General features: G+C 44.0%; 2 protein-coding genes across 2 annotated transcripts; both read left to right on the top strand.

Moving 5' to 3' along the window:
* Positions 1–2552: 2552 nt before the first annotated feature.
* On the top strand, positions 2553–4260 carry LOC132328803 (serum amyloid A protein-like). The gene is made up of 4 exons (XM_059848996.1): positions 2553–2707; positions 3025–3171; positions 3495–3633; positions 4056–4260. Exons 2-4 carry the CDS (start codon positions 3054–3056, stop codon positions 4195–4197), a joined length of 399 nt encoding a protein of 132 aa, XP_059704979.1. The 5' UTR covers positions 2553–2707; positions 3025–3053; the 3' UTR covers positions 4198–4260.
* Positions 4261–4596: 336 nt separating this feature from the next.
* Positions 4597–14368, top strand: SAAL1 (serum amyloid A like 1). Its single transcript, XM_059848995.1, has 12 exons — positions 4597–4758; positions 5001–5114; positions 6081–6164; positions 7778–7857; positions 8226–8285; positions 8545–8660; positions 9715–9898; positions 10165–10247; positions 10392–10580; positions 11374–11570; positions 12085–12177; positions 12764–14368. The coding sequence occupies exons 1-12, from the start codon at positions 4642–4644 to the stop codon at positions 12854–12856; spliced, it is 1410 nt and encodes a 469-aa protein (XP_059704978.1). The 5' UTR covers positions 4597–4641; the 3' UTR covers positions 12857–14368.
* Positions 14369–18008: the final 3640 nt, after the last annotated feature.

Raw genomic sequence — 18008 nt, 5'->3', positions numbered from 1 at the left:
ATATTGTGCTTGAGCTGGGAATTCACCTCATCCCTTTTCTCAGTCTGACTTTCTCAGATTGCAAAATTGTGGAATGTTTGAGGAACATAATTTGTATTCATAAATATTTACAGTTACAGGGCAGCCAGTATGGGGTTGCTTTTTATCTTAACTGCATCAGAATGTACAAGCCAAGAAATGGTCTCAGGCCCCCTCAATGTTCCCCAGTGTGCACGTGCTGCCAGTGTTTCTTGCTAGGCCAGGAAGAAATGCTCTCTTCAAACCCTCCTCCACGCTCGGAGGCAGCTTTGCCTCTCTCTGTTGTGAAAGCAGCAGTGTTGGCTGCAGCTCATTTCTGTGAGCCAAGGGTCATGACCTGGAGTGTAGGACAAGCAGGTACGGTGTCACATTCATATTTTCTGAAAAATCCCTTTGCCCAGGATTTTGTCCTGGGAAGCTGAGAAGCCTCAGAGAAAAAGGAGAAAAAATTCTTATCTCATTTGTTTCTCCTGTGTTGTGCTCACATGTGGAATGTGTTTGGAGATTGTTTATCCAACTGGTGATTGTTTCATTGGTTTCATGTGAATTGTTTTGATTTATTGGCCAAGTATGGTCAATCTGTGTCAAGGCTCTGGAAAGAGTCATGAGTTTTCATTATTATCTTTTTAGCCTTCTGTAAGTATCCTTTCTGTATTCTTTAGTATAGTTTGGTTTAGTATTCTTTAATACAATATAGTAACATAAAATAATAAATTAGCCATCTGAGAACATGGAGTCAGATTCATCATTCCTTCCTGCCACGGGGCACCCCTGCAAATACAAGAACACGGAAGAGCAGGGCTCAGGCTGTTCCCTGCTGGAGCCCCAAGCTGCAGCTTTATGTCGGCTCCAGCATTGTCACTGCTTCTGTCCTCCTTGCTGGATACCAGGGGATGCACTCTGAGATGTTCTAAAGAATCCCTCCAGCACCTGCCTTCTTGCAATTGTCCTCATGTTTTGCAGAAATGCGTTTTTTTTCCTCATTGTCCTTCATGTTTTGCAGAAACGTTGGTTTGGAGAGAATGTGAAATGGTGTAAGACTCAAAATATCCTCTATAGTCCAGAGTGTGTGAGCTCTTGTAGGGAAAGAGTTCCTTCGGTCAGTTTTGAAGGCAATGCTTTGTTCTAAGTCCCTGGGCAAAGTGCCACGTGCCTGTACCCCAACTTAGAAGAGTCATTCTCCTTGTTTTGTGAAAACCAAAGAGGTGATGGCCACGGCTACTTGCAGCTAGCGGAGAAGGCACTTGAGCTGCCGTGTACTGCAAGGATGTGGGTCATCAGGGTGTGAACAGGCTTGTAGCAAAACACAGCACTCCAGTCCCTGCAGTGGGTAAGCTGTTACACTGTGAAGTATCAGGTTCAGGATTGCCAGGGGACAAAAATCTATGTCCTTGGGTTAGGGTTTAGATTCTTGTTGCAAAGTGTTCCATTCTGAGATACATCATGCTACAGAGAATCTGTCCTGCTGCTCGCGTTGTGGAAAATGCCTCCTCTCCCCTAAAACTCATTTTTTTGGACTGAAGTCCGGTGGCGCCCAAGAAAAGTTACTGTTGACACTTTGTTAGCTTTATTGCTCCTCTTTCAACTCATGCCTCTGCCCTGCAGCTCCAGGAACAAATTGTTTACAGTAGCAGAGTCGTGAGTGGGGCAGCTACCCTTCACTCTTCAGAGGGGAACCCAAAGTGCTCTCCTAGATTTGCCAAATCATGTACAAGGCCACACGATGGGGACACTTCCTGCACGCTCACTCTCGAGTGCAACTGCACTCAACCCTGGAGTTTTCTGCAGAGGATGGGATTGTGTCAAGCTGTTAACCAAGGGGAGTGAGCAGGCTTTAAGCAGGGGGAGCACAGTGGGTACTTAAACAGTAAACCATGCCAGTGGGGCCAGACAGTTGATTTAAAGTCTAGCAGAATTGTGGCTGTATGGATCTGAATTAAGTCAAATGTTTACTGCTGTGTCCAAAACTTTCCACCTGAGCCCCATGGAGCTGCTGTTGCAGCAAGGTGGCTGGAAACCCTTGAGAGGGGCCTGTAAGAGCAAGCCAAGGCAAAATGAACCACTTCTTGATGGTCTGTGTGTCTGTGCTATTTTAGAGCATGATCAGCAGGGGTGTAGGGGTATGCACTTTGCTTTGCGATGGGGTTAAGAGCAACACTTCACATTTTCCATTTAATTAACGCTGGGATTCACCTGGCAATCCCAGCACACATGGGAATTTCACTTAGCAGTTCATGCACTTCTGGTAACATTCCTTGTGCACAGACACAGACCTGGCCTTGTGCTGCAATGTGCAGACAGTCAGGCGCCTTCCCCTCGCAGCTCTGTTCAGTCCAAGATCCAAACAAAAGCATCACCCTTAAGATACCAGTAACACTTCAAGCACATGGAACTCTTCAGCCTTTAAGGCAGTTTGTCAGTCTGGTTGTTATAAGGAGCAAATAGTCCCAAGGCTGAAGAAGTGCCATATACTCTCTGAAAGATTGCATAACAGGACCTGTGGACTTTCAATAAGGACAAGTTTCCAGTAATGATTTCTGTGTTGGAAGTGCTGGTGGGGATTTCCCAGCCCTGGGTATCCTTTCCAGTTTCCTCTTTTGAGGGACTTGAATTGCTTATAAATACCCTCTTTGAGTCTGAGAGCACACGAGACCATCTCCAGCTCCTTCAGCTTTGCTGTTCTGCAGTGGTGAGTGACATTCTGAATTTGTGAGCTGTGTGCAGTGTTTTGAGCTGGTATTTTGGGAGCAGAACCAATGCTTTAGCATGTGGGGCTTCTTTGTACTCATGACAGGAGCAGCAGGGAGTGCTAAAATGCAGGTTTCTTATGTGCACCTGCTTTTGTTTTGGAGCTTGTGGTTGCACAGAGAGCACCACTCCTTGCAGGGGGAGAAGGAGGGTCCTGAGTGAGCCCTCAGCACTGAAGCAGCAGCCCAGGCACAGCTGGGGGTGTGGTGGGTTCTCAGTGGTGCTCCAGAACTGCTCATCTCTCTCACTGTCTCCCAGCTGCCTGTCAGGCTTCTTGGCCAGGAACCATGAGGCTCTGGGTCTGCATTGCGTTGCTCTCCATTGTTCTGTGTGTGAGTGCTGACAGACCAAGGATACTCGAAGGAATGGTCCGGGCTGGACAGTTTGTCCGGGATGCAGTAGGAGGTAAGCTGCTGTTACCAGGGGCCCTTCCCTCAGGAAACCTTCCCCAAGCACAGGCTACCAGCAGTCAGTGGTGCAGCCCTCCGAGCTAGGAAATCCTCAGCTCCACATTAGAGACCCCCTGGTTTCTGCTGCTGGATGAGGGCCTTGATCAGCCCCCACAGGTGCTTTCTGTGGGCACAGCCCTGTGCAAAGGCTGATGTGGGGCAGTGCCTCACTCTGCTACTGCTCCTTGGGCCTTTCAGCTCCTAACTGAGGTGGTCCTGAGCGATTTCTGGTGTGACTCTTTCAAGTCAACATCATCTCCGTTTCTCTGCCTTCTTCAGGGGCACGGGATATGTACAGAGCATACAAGGACATGCGTGAGGCAAATTACAAAGGTGCTGACAAGTATTTCCACGCCCGTGGGAATTATGATGCTGCCCGGAGAGGACCTGGTGGTGCTTGGGCAGCAAAAGTGATCAGGTAATGGAGTGTGCTTGGCTTGTTAACAGTGAGTTATTAGGGATACAGGCATTCCAGCTGGAGTGAGGTCCTTTTTTACTTGCAGTCAGCTTAGTACCTAGAAGGACAGCAGAGGGGAGGGGAAGAAGTTCCCATCTGGACAGCCGGTCTCTGTAGGAATGGTGCCACATGAGCATGCGCCTTTCTTCTTGTCAGCCCGAGAAGGCGGATTCCTCTCTCTGCAATTCTGATAAGGAACTTCCCTTCATTGCTGGTTCATTTCCCGACATAGCAGATATAGATTCCAGCGCGGGCTCTCAGACAAGGCTGAGCATGCGCTTGCATCTCACCTTAAGAAACCTTACGGAAACCACGAGTGAGGGAACCAACACAAGGCTGAGTTAGATGCAGTCTTGTTCAGGTGGCCTTTTCTCCTTCCACAGCAATGCCCGGGAGGGCTGGCAGAGCAGCGTGAGCGGCAGAGGCGCCGAGGACACCCGGCTGGACCAGGAGGCGAACGAGTGGGGCCGGAGGGGCGGGGACCCGAACCGCTACCGGCCCAAGGGGCTGCCCAGCAAGTACTAGCGCTGTACTCCGCTCCTGTCACACCTCCCTTTGTTCAGCACAATAAAGGAATTCTCCTGAGAACTGTTCCCTTCGCTGCGAGCATCCATCCTCCCGGGGCGCGGGACTGCGGGGGCGGCCGTGTCGGTGTCGGGGCATCACGGGGGCTGCCAAAGGGTCCCCCTTGGGACCCTCGGGTACTCCGGGAGCGCGTGTGCCGCTCTCTGCCGAAGGAAGGCCCTGGGCGGGTGGGTCCCGGCACTATCCCGTCAGGGGCCCGGTGCGATCCCGGCACGGTCCCAGTGCAATCCCAGCGCGATCCCGGCACGGGCCCGGTGCGACCCTGCGCGGGCCTGGGCGCGGGAGGCGGCAGCGGCCGCCGGTGGGCAGGGGGCGCTGTGGGGCCGCGGGCGCCGCTCCGGCCGCGCCGCCGCCTCGCTGCCCCCGCACGGCTGTGGGGCCGCCATGGACCGCAATCCGTCTCCGCCGTGCAGCGATGCGGAGGAGGAGGAGGGGGACGCGGTGGGCAATACGGTGTACAGCAAGCACTGGCTCTTCAGCGTCCTCACCCGCCTCATCGAGGTGCGCGGCCTCCGGGAGGGAGCGGGCGGCGGGCCCGGCGTTGGTCAGCGCCGGGCGGGCGCGACGCGATCGATGCCGGGGCCGGAGGGGACACCGGGGACCAGCCGGGACAAACCCGGGACACAGCTGGGATTCATAGGGCACAAATCCGGGAGCGGGGCGGGGACTCAGCGGGGACCCACAGCTCCTGGGTGGTGCCGGGGGTTCAGCCGGGTCGTTCTCCCCCTCCCCGCTTGTCCCAGGTCATCGCCCCCGCGGAGCCGGATCCCGCCGCCAGCCCCGAGGGAGCCCGGACGGAGCTGGACGAGGAGATGGAGAATGACATTTGCAAGGTGTGGGACATGTCGATGGACGAGGTAGGAGCCTTGTGCGGCACCTCGGGGCGCGTCTGCCCCGAGTGTCCCGTCCGGGGGAGGAGGCAGGGAATCAGCCAGCTCGCTCGTTCTGGTGGTGCTGCCCACGCCCGGGTGTGAGGCGGGACAGCTGGGCTGGGGTGGCACCGAGCAGCCTCACCACGGAGCCTGCCCTGGGAAGAGGAACAGGGGCAGGACAGCAGCTGGAATTAACTTGGATCCTCAGCCTGTGCCTTTAGCACTTGGATTGTGGGGATAGTATTGATGCCGTCTCTAAATAGGCATATTTTCCTCTAGCGATTGTCATAGATCCTGATGGTAAGCATAGCTTTCTCTGATAGATAAACAGGCTTTCAAAGTTTAGCTGCACACTTGGAGTGGCAGTGTAACACTTACTGCATTTCTCAGCACTCTCAAATGATGGAACAGATTCTTTATATATATATGTATATGTTAGTTTAAGTATTGTTTTATTCCCTACCTTGTTGCTCAGATTTTTTAAAGTAAACGTGGAACATGGGTCTTTTATTCCCAAATAGACAACTACTCTTGTGTTTTAACGTGGTAAAATGAGGAAGAGATATCCTCTTGTGTGCTCTGATCAAGTGCTAATGGCAGTCCCTTCACTTGCTTCTTTTTTATATGTCATGGTGATGTCATGCCCTAAAATGTGATATTTACTGGATTCTGGTTGAGTGTCTGTTTCTGTTGAGACATTTGAGCAATTTGCATTTTCTTGCAAATGTGACTTTTTGGCTCATTCTACAGCATGCTGAATCACCAGAGGGGCTTGCTGGCCTTCTCTCATTGAAAAGCAAGGATTATTGGTATTAACTGTTGGCAAATAACAAATTCCTTGTAGTGAGTTTATCATCTCTGTGATCCAGTCCTTGTGCTATGGGAGCACGTTTGATTTTGCATTTGGAAATTGCAGAGGTCCATTTACTTCTCCATTCACTTTCTCCACAGGATGTTGCTTTATTCCTTCAGGAGTTCAATGCCCCCGATATATTCATGGGAGTTTTTGCCAAGTCCAAATGCCCTCGCCTAACTGTAAGTATGGGCTGTCAAAGAGCTCTCCTGTGTTAATAGCAATAGTAGATAGATCTGTACATGCTTTTACATTTATCTCCCTTCTCCCATTGCACGTGTAATGTATAAGGAGAACCAGGAGAAAACATAAAATCAAATTGTAAAATGCCTTTTCACTCTGTTTTTAACATGGTCTCATCAGTAAGAATTTTGGTGGTGCTGAAGCTGGTACCTGTGTGCTCACACATCCTCATCTAGATACTCTGATGAAGGACTGAGTTTATCAAGCAGTTATAACACCTCTTATAAAACCAGCAGTCTGGCATTTTTTTCCCTTTTGACTTGTTTCATGATTACTGAACAGAGATGGCCATGAATTTGTTTAGTCAGACCTGCAGAAGTGTGGCTGGAGGCCAGGTGCCCACCAAAGCTGCTCTGTCACTCCCCTCCTCAGGTGGACAGGGAGAGAAAATAAAAGGCTCATGGGTCAGGGCAGGGAGAGATCACTCACCAGTTGCTGTGATTTGTCATGGGCAAAACAGACTCCACTTGGGGAAATTAATTTATTACTGATCAAATCAGAACAAGATAATGAGAAATAAAAAAAAAAATACATAAAGTAATCTTTGGAATTGTTAAGATGCCAATACTTTATTTTTTTTAACATTTTCCACTTGTTTTGATGTCACTGATTTCTAGCTTGTGCTACACAGTGCACTGCAGGCCTCAAAATAGGATTTTCAAAGGTATTCAGTGTTGATGTAAATCCTCTTTCTCAGAAGTTACCAGATGGTTTACTCCAGGAGATCAGTAGAGACAAATAGAGCTTTGAAAGTTAAGTATTTTGTCTTTGGAAAGTACAACGCCAATTTGCAAGTGAGTGCAAATTGGCTGTCACAGCTACTATCATGAAACAGTGTTTGCTGGAGTGCCTGCTGTAATTTAGCAGAGGTAATAGCATGATCATAATTAAGAAGACAACCTTAGTAGAGAGAGTTGATTTCTGACTTTAAATTGCTGCAAACTAATGACTCACTTTGTTTCAGCACCAGTCACCTGCAGGTGTTTCAGAGCTCTCATAGTCCCCTTTACAAATGTGCATCCTCTTAATGATTATCTTGGCATGAATATCCTAATGGGATTTTTTTGGGGTTTGTTTTTTATTTTTTTAATTTTATTTTAGATCTCTTTTATCAGAAAATGGGCTTTGCTGGAAGCTTGTATTAAGATCCCTTTCTTTTGTGAGCAAGTGAATATCATGAGGGTCATGTTTATGTAGTGATATTTTTGTTTTAGGGCTCCTTTTTGCTTTAATAACAGGGCAGTCAGATTAGCTTCAAAACAGTATACAAAAAATGTGCAAGCAGAGCTAATTTCAAGATCCATTTGCTTTTATGGAGCACCTAAATATCTGCATAGTACCTCAGTGTATTTTAGGCTAGTCTGATAGAACAGAAAAATTTGTGTGGAATCTGTGGAAAAATTTGTATCTTTGTCATGAAATCAGCAGGTCATACAAGCTTGGAAGTCAAACTAGAAAACATCTTTGAACCTCTCTTACTTTTATCTTATGGCTCTGGAAGTGAAATTGTGGACTTGCAGTTGTTTCATTATACTGTGTTTTGACTTTCCAGGAAATCTGTGTGGGAATATTAGGGAATATGGCCTGTTTCCAGGACATCTGCATGTCCATTAGCAAAGATGAGAATCTGGGGTAAGTGTCTGTGTGCTTTGTACATGAACAGGAACTGCTTGTCTGCACTCACAATCAGGAAATTCATGTTAGAGAAGGATCTAAGCTTGCCTGCCCAGTCTCATCATCATTCATGCCTTTTAGCTGGCCATGTTTGTGTGGAAGTGCTCAGGAAAGGAAGAACCACTATTTTTGGGGATTTTTAATCACCAGTCAAGTTAGTTTTTAAGTTTGGTGGTCTTGAGACACTGGAAGTGCATGCACAGTTAGGAAAATCTGGCATTAATCTCAGAACATGGCTGCAGTTATGAAATTAATATTTGTATACCTTTCTAAGAAATAAAGATGGATTTTAATAACTTTTTTTCCCCTGCATTTTTTCCTTAAAGCCAAGTGTTACTGCAACGTTTGTGTGATTCAGACTCCCCAACTCTTCTGGAAACAAGCAGGTGGGACATCTCAGAAATTCATGCATCATTAGTGTACTTCTGCTGTGCTCTGAGGCCTGGGGAGAAAACTGACAAGTGGGCTCACTATTTTATTATCTTCTCATCCTTTCCTTTTATTGTTTCTGCATTGCTGTGGAATCACTTTGCTGTGAGTTAGATTCCTGTTCCTGTTTCCACTCTCATTATTTTGGATTTACACTTGTACAGCTAAAAGGAGTGAACTGGCTCCTAATTTGTTAAATGTGGAATTCTTGCCTAGGCTGTTGTTAACGTGCCTCTCCCAGCCTGAGGTGGCCAATGTCTGGGTGGAGAGGATCCGAGAAAACCCTTCTGTGTACGACTGTGTTTGCTTTATCATGTCCAGCTCTACAAATGGTAAGTTGCCAAAACAAGCTGGGATTTCTTGGGTGTTTGCAGAAGATTTCAAATACAAATTTCAAATACAAATATTTTCAATTGTGTTTATTTCTTTAAAATAAAGGAAACACCCTGCCTTTGCAGGTTTATGCATATTTATAAAACCAACCAGAAAAGCACTCATAGGGGAAGAAGAAAGCTCTGGGGGGAAATAAAATATGTTTAGATTGAAGAAATTGTTATTTTCCACAATAAAAAAAAAGGACATAGTCCTCATTCAGGGATATACATGTGTCATTTTTGAACCTTTAAACAAGACCTCATTTAATGTATTTTTTTCAAGTCAGATATGGATTTTCTATTTTTAAAGCTACTGTATCTGTGGAATGTGAACTGGAGGAACAGTTCAGTTACCCTGGCAGCTGAATACTGTCTGTGCAGGTTTTGGTTTTGCAGAGAGTGCTACACAAATCTCTCTTAGCACTAATTTAGCAAAAACCACACCAACCACCTAAAAATGGAAATATTTTGAATAGCATTTATGTTTAACATCCAACTCAGCTGTAACAGCAGTTGTCATTTGTCGAGAATCCTAATATTTCAGCTTTTTCAATTTTTTAATAAATTTTTTTAATGCTAATTCTCAGAAATCCTGCTCCAGCCAATTGAAATAATAGACCTGTGTAAGTAAAATGCAGATTATCCGGTGGTTGATTAGCATAAAACTGCATATCTAGGAACAAATCTTGAAAAGTTTTACTTCAGAAGCAGAAGTTAGGACTTTTCAGGAGCCTGGCATCTCTGCGGAATAAAGTTACTGCTTCACATGTGGCATGACAAGGTAGAAGGTGTCAGTGGGCTTTCCAACAATCCCTATGTATCAAACTCTTTACCTGGTATATGCCACATAAAGGAATTAAACACAGCAACCAGTAGTAGGTCACAAAGAAAATGAATTTATTTCAGTCCTGAATTTACTCCAAAAACTTGTATATACTAGCATTTTGTGAGCTAAGTTTTGCCCGTCATTTTAAGTCTTGTTGAAATAACAATAACATTCTCTCTGGGGCAGTTGAATTGCTGGTGAAAGTGGGTGAAGTGGTGGACAAACTCTTTGATCTGGACGAAGAACTGATGTTAAACTGGATCAAGAATGGCACCTGTCGCTCTGTGGGACCATCTGTAGATGATTCTCCTGAAGAACTTCCAGACTTTAAGATTGTGCCTTGTATACTTGAAGCAGCCAAGCAAGTCCGGTATGGGAGATTCCTTTTTGGTTTCATGGCTGGGGAGATTCCTTATAGCCTTGTAAGGCCTGTGCCCAAACATCTTGCTTTTAGTGGCACAGTTTGACAAATCACTGGGTTATGTTTTCCTGGACTTAGGGTTTGATATGAGTCAACTTGTTTGTTTGCCAAGGGAATGGCAGTGGCTGCTGATGGGCTTCTCTGTGACCAAAACACAGAACATAAGCTCAGTAAGCAGCACTTTAATTTGTCTTTTTGATGTTTGTTCTGTGTAGATCAGATAACCCAGAAGGACTGGATGTTTACATGCATATCCTGCAGCTCCTGACCACGGTGGATGAGGGAATCCAGGCTATTGGTAAGAACCTGGAACTGCTGCATGTGAGGGGACCAAGAGGGGCCATAACTTCTGGATTACCACCTATTTATTGGGGAGAACAGGAATTCACGTACCTGGAATAAATTTGTTGGGTTGGTGGGTTCTCTTTCTTTCTTTCTCAAGTGCAGGCTCCTGATGGAGGAAAAGAGACTTGGAGTTTGCTTTATGAGCTCGTTTGCCAGGAGCTTTGCCAGCCAGATGATCCACCCATCATTGTGCAGGAGCAGAAGACTGTGCTGGCCTCTATTTTGTCCGTGCTGTCTGCTATGTTTGCTTCACAGACAGAGCAGGAGTACACCAGGATGAGGAAAAGCAAGTCATACTTTTTTCTGTTATTTTTCTTTCTTTTTTTTTTTTTTTAAGTTAATATTCACAGTTGGCTCTATGTGGGTGTGTCAGTGACATTGCATACAGTAAGACTCTTCCCGGATTACTCAGAATCACAGCCAGCCCAAGTTCAGTTAACAGGTGGGCTGTAAATTCTGAGGAGTTACAGTACCAGAATCTACAGATTCTCACTCCAAACTAGTGAAAATTTCAGCATTTATTTTTGCTAAAATATACTAATACATTATTACACTGGTATTTTATACATAATGTGTACAACATATATTTTTATGTAGTAATTTTTTTAATAGGGGGAGATTCTGCACTTACTTAAATCCCTCTATCATTTCTTACTTTTCAATCCATGGACAAATCTATATAATTAAAAGCCTGTCTTGAATATGTGAGTCAGGGTCACCTGCAGCAGAAAGATGCTGTGCAGTTTGGTTTGTCAGACAGGATTATCTGGATGCAAATTTACATACTGCCCTCACTGGGTACTACTAAAGACAGTTTCCTTCTCATGTTCCTTACACTGGCATATAGTTTTTTATAGATACAGGTCAGCTTGCAGGGAAAATGATTTAGGTTTTCTACTACATTTCCACTTGCTTCTTTAAAACTGTCTTTGAGTAACAAAACACAACATTGTCAGAATATACATCCCTATAGCTTTTGTGTAAAAATCTGATGGTGTGTTTCAAAATTCTAATGCCTTGAAAGGATGGACAAGAATTTTCAGTGTTAAAGTTCACTGTTCTTGTTACTTTTTGTTAAGATATGCCACTGATTGGGAGCTTGATTCGTATTTTACAATACATGGAGGGCTGTGGGAAGAGAACTGTTGAGAACTCCAAGGAATCTGAGCAAGAGGAGACTGGAAGGACTGATGTAAATGAGGAAGATTTCCACTTAAAAATTTTGAAGGATATTTGCTGTGAATTGCTTTCCAATATGCTTCAAGAACTAACCAAGGTAAGAATAAACAAAATTATAGTAGGGATTTCTGCAGGGTAGGTAAGAAAAAAGTATTTAATATTAACGTGGACATTTTTCTGTGCAAGTGCAATTGCTTACTGGGAATTCATTAGAGAATCAACCAGAAGTAGCAACATGTATGGGAGATGGGAGGGACACAAGTTTTCTGAGGTGTGTGCCAAGATTCTGTATGATAAATTGTGTAGATATATGTTGCCTTTTTTTTTGAATGAAAGTCATTTTATTTCAGAAAAGGAAATACTGTCAATATATAATCTCACCTTCGCAGCTGGACCCTTTTAATTGTGGAAGCATTCAGGTTAAGAGACTTGTGATATGTGAGCTTTCACACCTTTTGGCATCAGTGTCTGGCTTTCTCTGAGAACTGTAAATTCTGGTTGTTTTACCCATTTATAAGAACAAAGCACATTCTGTAGATGCTGTGCACAGTTTTGAGTTTGTTCTTTCAACAACTGTCCATGGCATGCTGGTTGTATTTCTGATTTTCCAGGAGAATACCGTAGAAGGACTGCACCAGGGACACCTGAATGAACAGACATGTTCCTGTGCTTTTCAGAACCTCTTACCTCTGTATTCTGCTTCGGTGAGTATGTGGCAAGGTCTGTGACACAGCTGAAAGTATACTTCTTGGGTGGCAGGGCCTTTCCAAATCTGCTACACAAACAGGACAGAATTGCTTAGGCACAGGTAAAATACCATCCAGTGCCAGACAGTCTAACCCCCTCTGTCTGTTCTGCCTCATTTCAGCCAGAGTTTTGCTGAGGTCATCAGCTGATGCCAGGGCCAAACTGTGCTGATGTGAATAGATGTCTGAAAATTTATCCTAGCTGAAAAGTTGTCCTGTATATTTTTATAAAATAATTATTCTAAGTATTTTTCATAGGGAGCTTTTCTCTGGGTGATAAAAGTTTTTGTATTTCTTTTAAACAAGAAAATAAGGGTTTGAGGAAAGTGGTACCATTTCAAAATTTAAACCAACTGGAATTGTGCTGTTTAGGAGGAAGGTAGCTACTGTGGGGCATTTTCCATTATTCATTGCAGTGGCTGCTGCTGGCTGCTCTTATTGGGAAGGTGCAGAAAGAGCCCCTGTGCCAGTATAAGAATTCTGTGTTCCATGCAAATTGATTTTGTTGGTTTATTTTTTCTCCTTGTGTGTGTTTTATTTCCAGGTGGAGAGTTTCCTTGAAGTCCTGCGTGAAGCTGATCAGACACTTGCTGACAATCTAGAAAAACGTTTCCCAAGCCTGAAGGTTCACACCTAAGAATGTACATGAAGTATTTTCCTTCTTTGGAATGAAGATTTTCGACTGTTTCATTACAGTGTTTCAGAAATCAAGTTTTCAGTAAATGCAGGAGAATGAGTCAACCTCTTTACCAGCAGGTGGCTTTTAAGAAATGTTCTCGGTAGCCCTGATTAACCTAGGGTTAACCTGGTCCCCAAGGGGAAAGAAATGACTGTGAATCACTTCTGCATCTTCCATCCTGTTTGCTCTGGTTATGAGAGACTGTTGATTTCTACTTGCTCTCCTGCAGAGTAGTTTTCTTTGAATAACTCTCAATTCTGTGCTTTTCAGCTGAAGTTGAAACAGCAAAATGAATGAAATGCACTGAGTAGTTCTTTAACATGGTGCTGGTTACTTTTGAGTTGTTGTTGATATAAAGAGGCTTGCTCAATAGAAATCCCCCTCAAGCAAAAACAATTAAATTATTGAGTTGTTTGGGGATTTTTTTTAGATCATATCAATACCTTGAGCAGGTGCTGTAACAGAAAGTTTTCATTCTGCTCCTTTCAAATCTTCACACTTCTACTGAAGCCTCATCTTCACTGCAGCTCTGAGCTGTGGTCTGTCCCTGTGCAGTTAAAGGATTTGAGAATATGGTTACCAATGGTCTGTGCTGCAGCTTCCAGCCATTGCAGGTAACTGCCCACAGTTAACAGTTGCAGGGCAGCTTTGGATTCAATCCCTGGTATACTTGCAGACCTGTGGGGTTTTTTTTCAGCAGTCTGTGCTTCAGGGTTGGAGTGTAACATATCAGTTCTTTCCTTCTTGATTTGTTGTATGAATTAGAACAGAATGGCATGAGAAATGCCATGTTTTCCATGGGGGAGGTTAGGGTGTTAGGTCACTTGCAGGAAATTCAGTGTACAATCGCCTAAATCTCCCACTTTAATTATATGATGTTTTAACTGCATTGCATTTTTAGATCCTGTGTCTGCATGCAATGGAACTGACATGTTCTGAGTCTGAAGAGACAGCACAGCAGCACATCAACTTCACTGTTTCTGTAAATGAGAGTGGAAAACAATTGGCCTTTATTAGGTTTGAGATGTAAAAGCAAATGGGAAGCAGAGCATAGAGAATAACTGAATGTCACATACACACATTGCCTGGCTCTCCAGGTTTTACAGACTTTAGTGTTGTGCTGGGCCATGTTGTGTTACCAGAACTACCTGGACATGTGGTAAAATACAGTATGTGTATATATATATATAACCTTTCCATCCCAACCTCCAGTTTTCAAAACCAGTGCAATTCAATCATCCCCCTGCCAGCAGCATCTTAGTTGTCAGCAGGGAATTTGGAATTGCAAATACCTGACTTGTGTTGCCAAAAAGAATTGCCATGGTTTATATCAATTTTTGTATGCTATGTTTGTTGGAGAAAACTGGTGACTGTGAATCAGATTACACCATTTTTCATACTACTTTGACAGTTTTGGGATATTTTCTTAAACCTACAGATTTGTAATAAAGCTGCTTTTTAAAAAAAAAACCTACATGCTTTCCTTCATTCTAGTGTCAATTAAATTTGTTTTCTGAGCCACTGGAAATGTCTGTTACTCTTAAGTATGTCAGTTGTAAGAGGAAAATTAAACCTCTTCATAACGTCTGTGTGCTGTAAAATACATTTTCCTTCATTGAATATTTATTTTAACTCTTGCTTTTTTTTGCATAGTCTTTTATGGTCTGGAAGTTAATGTGTGTCTCATCCCATAAACATTTTTTGAGCTTAGTTTGTCCCCAGCTTTATCATAAGTGTCTTCCACCATAGTGAAGAATTATTTCTGGTGTGCATCTCCTGAAATTTGTGGTAGTTGAAATTCTGCAATAGCCATGTGATGTAATGTAGAAAAAAAAAAAGCTGAGACAAGATCTGTTGTTTTATTTTGTTCCTTCTCCTTTTCAATACACCAATATCCAGTGTTGGCTGATGAACTGGTAAGTGTTACTGCTATCTGCTGCCTTTCATGACAGAAAAAGTGACTGATGTCATGTGGAAACCCAGGTGGGTCCCATCCTCCTGCTCATCTGCAACAGAAGGAGCTGCAGGCATGCCTTGCTTCAGCAGGATGGTAACTCAGGAATGCTGGGAACTTTTATCCTTGGTGAATTGGAGATTGGGATTCCCCCTTTGCCCAGCCCTTGTGCGGTGGGTGTGGCACTGCTTTAGGGAGTGAGGCTGGTGCCAGGGTGAATGCAAGGTAACTGCCGTGTTTGTGGGCTTCAGAGAGGGAAGAAATTATTTTGGGGCTAGGTGGATGATGTGTTTGGAACTGGTGCACGTGTGTTTCATCATCCTGCCAGCAGGGACCTCCCTTGGCCTGCGCTTCATGAGCAGCATGTGTTTGGGGTGTTGGTGGCCTTGGGCTTTTCCTAGGGAGGGGCAGGGAGGTGTTTGGGTTTTGAATTTGGTATTTTTTTTCATTCCCTCTCCTAGACCTGTTTGACACCCACTGACAAGCCTGAGCTCTCTAGGCCAGCTGATTCAGAATGGCTGTCTGTCTACAAGCAGGTGAGCAGCTTTCTTCCTGACCAAAGATCTGATTAACTCCAGAACATCCTCCTCTGGGGAGAAGTGAGAAGTACTTGTCGCTGCTCTGTGCAGAGCTCTGAACACAAGTGGGTACCTGAAGCATTGAACTAAAGCAGCAGGAACACCATCCTGCTTGGACAGAGCTGAATGTGACTTGTGGCATAAGAGCAGTCATAGAAAACTGAGGCAGAAGGCAGACTGGAAGGCCTTATTTTAAATTAGTCTTAATAGATCCATATAATAATTTTATTCAAATATAGGATTTTAACCTTCTGTTGACTCAGCTTTTATGCACATGTGGTATCCTTATCCCACATTGTAACTTTTTCCTGGTGGGACAAAGCACGACAAAACCAAAGAAATTTGGGATGTGGGGAAAAAAACCAGTGGCATTGGAATGCTTTATCTGCTCCTTTGGCAGTACAAGGAGGTGGTTGCTGATATCCTAATGCTTGCCCAATATTCATGATGCAGATTTGTTCTTTCTGGTAGACTAAACCATGAAATCTAAAAAGCTCTTTTCTGTGCTTCTCCATATCCATGTCACTCTGCTTGCTTAATTTTCTGTCACTGCTGTTTTAGCTCATATTTTGTCTAAGTGCTGTGGTGAGTCCCTTGTAAGATGAAACTGCCCAGTTATAAACACCTGTCACTGAAACTAAGGTGCATTCCAAAAGAAAGAATAAGATAAAGTCTTTATTTCTAAGTGAAGTATCTTCATCGTTTATTATATTGGCATTAAAAGGTATGGAGGTGTTACTGTGATTTTTTTTTTTTTTTGCCTGGAAAATCTGTGTTCTTTCTCACTAACCTTATTTTGGCTGCTACAGGGAGTTACAAAACCAGCAGTCTTTCTTTTATTTTTCATGGAAAAATTTGCAATTTTCTTTTCTAGAGCAGAATCTTTTGGTCACAGCAGCTCCCTAATGTATCCTTTTATTTCCCCCTCAAAATTATATGTCCTTTTTCAGTGCTCACCCTTTACTTTTCATTTTGCTGGCGATGATGATGAAATTCACGTGCTCTGCCAAAGTCAGTGAGAAAGGAAGAACCTGCTACACCTGGAGCAAGGACCAGTCTGCTGTGCTGTTATACAACTTCCCAAAAGCCCTTCATGGGAAGGCAAGCCCAGGCAGCCAAGTGCCTCAGCCCTGCAGTGAGTGAAGGCCCTCAGTCAGAGCCAACGGGGCGTGAGCTGAGCAAACCTGACATCACCAGCATGGCAAAACAAACCAGGTTATTGCCAACAGCTATCTGCTGAGGTTTGCAATGGAAAATACTGCTCCTACCCCTCCTTTTGTTTCCCTCCCTGATTCACTTCTGCAAAAAGAAACCAGGTTTTATAATGCAAGGAGCTGACATCTAAGATGTTTAAGAGAACAGGTTTGCTTCTGAGTTGTTACTGTGGAGAAAATGAATGAACACAGGGAAAACCCAGCGGGGCTCAGTTTCTCTTTCTCTCAGGTCATTGCATGTGAGCTGCAGGTCTTAGTGATGGCTCAGTAAAGTCTGAGAGCTGCATTTCATACAAAGGCTACTGTGAAAGAGCTCACAAAGAAAAGGTAACAGTGGTAGGAGGCTGTGAAGAGAAGACAGTAGTAGTAGAGGAAGAAAAAAGATTAAGAGATACTGGAGAAAGAAGGCAAATAGGGAAAAGCCTGGAAGAATCCTGACAAAGAGGACAAATAATAAGTGAAGGAGAAAGGTATTACATATCAGTAATTATGTAAGCATTCTAGATCTGTCCAGGTGGAATAGCTGGTGTGCACTCACCTATTGAAAGTCTAACACTGATTGCATTTTCTGTTTTCAAACCTGAATTTCCTTTGCAGTTTCTCCTGATCTTATGGAAATGAGACAAGCTTAAGGTGAACATGAGGTCTTAAAAAGCACAGCAGGTGGGCTAATGAGTATTGCTGGATTTTTTAAAAATTTCTTTTTTTAATTCACCAACTCTCCCCCCTTGTTTTTTGCTGGCTGGGTGAGGCATCGGGGAGCCAAATCATGATGGAGGTGAGGCAGTCAGGTGTTGCAAGCCCTTGCTTGGCATAGATCTTGAGCATGACTGAGGCAATTGGTGAAAGCAGAGTCCTGCAGGGCTGGTGCTTGTGTTGCCCACTGGTCTGCAGCAGCCTGCAGCCTGCTCCTGGCACAGGCACTGTGACTGCCTGCATCTTTGTGCCCATGGTAACTTAAGTCCATGTTGGCACTTCCCCGATTTATGTCCCTTCATCCAGTTTCCAAGGAAATCTTAGAAAAGCAAATGCACCTTAGTATTCTGTGTTGCAATAGTGGCAGTTATTTATTCTGTGCTTCAGGTTATGCAAACTTTATTTTAATTTTGCAGTGAGTTTGTATCAATATTATTTCTGTTGTCATGTATATAATTTTTGGTGACAGCTCTGTTTAAAGAAGATGTAACTTTAACAAGCCATCTGTTAACCTTACATAGAAAGGAAATGCTTTTGTCAATTATTCCAATGAAATCAGAAAAATAATTTCCTGACCTCCAGTAGTAGACCAGTCTCCCTATCTTCTGTCAATAGGAGGATATTGAAATATGCAGGAAATACATGCACACTTTTATCCTGCCCTGCAA

The sequence above is a fragment of the Haemorhous mexicanus genome, chromosome 6 (assembly GCF_027477595.1).
Source record: "Haemorhous mexicanus isolate bHaeMex1 chromosome 6, bHaeMex1.pri, whole genome shotgun sequence".
Lineage (NCBI taxonomy): Eukaryota > Metazoa > Chordata > Aves > Passeriformes > Fringillidae > Haemorhous > Haemorhous mexicanus.
Note: the sequence above shows the minus strand (reverse complement) of the source record. Positions and strands in the feature narration are given on the sequence as shown.

Excerpts from the sequence above, each read along its gene's own strand:
- LOC132328803 (XM_059848996.1), top strand. The coding sequence starts at position 3,054 with ATGAGGCTCTGGGTCTGCATTGCGTTGCTCTCCATTGTTCTGTGTGTG. Across the intron at positions 3,172-3,494 it reads TGTCCGGGATGCAGTAGGAG|GGGCACGGGATATGTACAGA; the intron begins GTAAGCTGCTGT and ends TGCCTTCTTCAG. Across the intron at positions 3,634-4,055 it reads TGGGCAGCAAAAGTGATCAG|CAATGCCCGGGAGGGCTGGC; the intron begins GTAATGGAGTGT and ends CTCCTTCCACAG.
- SAAL1 (XM_059848995.1), top strand. The coding sequence starts at position 4,642 with ATGGACCGCAATCCGTCTCCGCCGTGCAGCGATGCGGAGGAGGAGGAG. Across the intron at positions 6,165-7,777 it reads CCAAATGCCCTCGCCTAACT|GAAATCTGTGTGGGAATATT; the intron begins GTAAGTATGGGC and ends TTGACTTTCCAG. Across the intron at positions 9,899-10,164 it reads GAAGCAGCCAAGCAAGTCCG|ATCAGATAACCCAGAAGGAC; the intron begins GTATGGGAGATT and ends TGTTCTGTGTAG.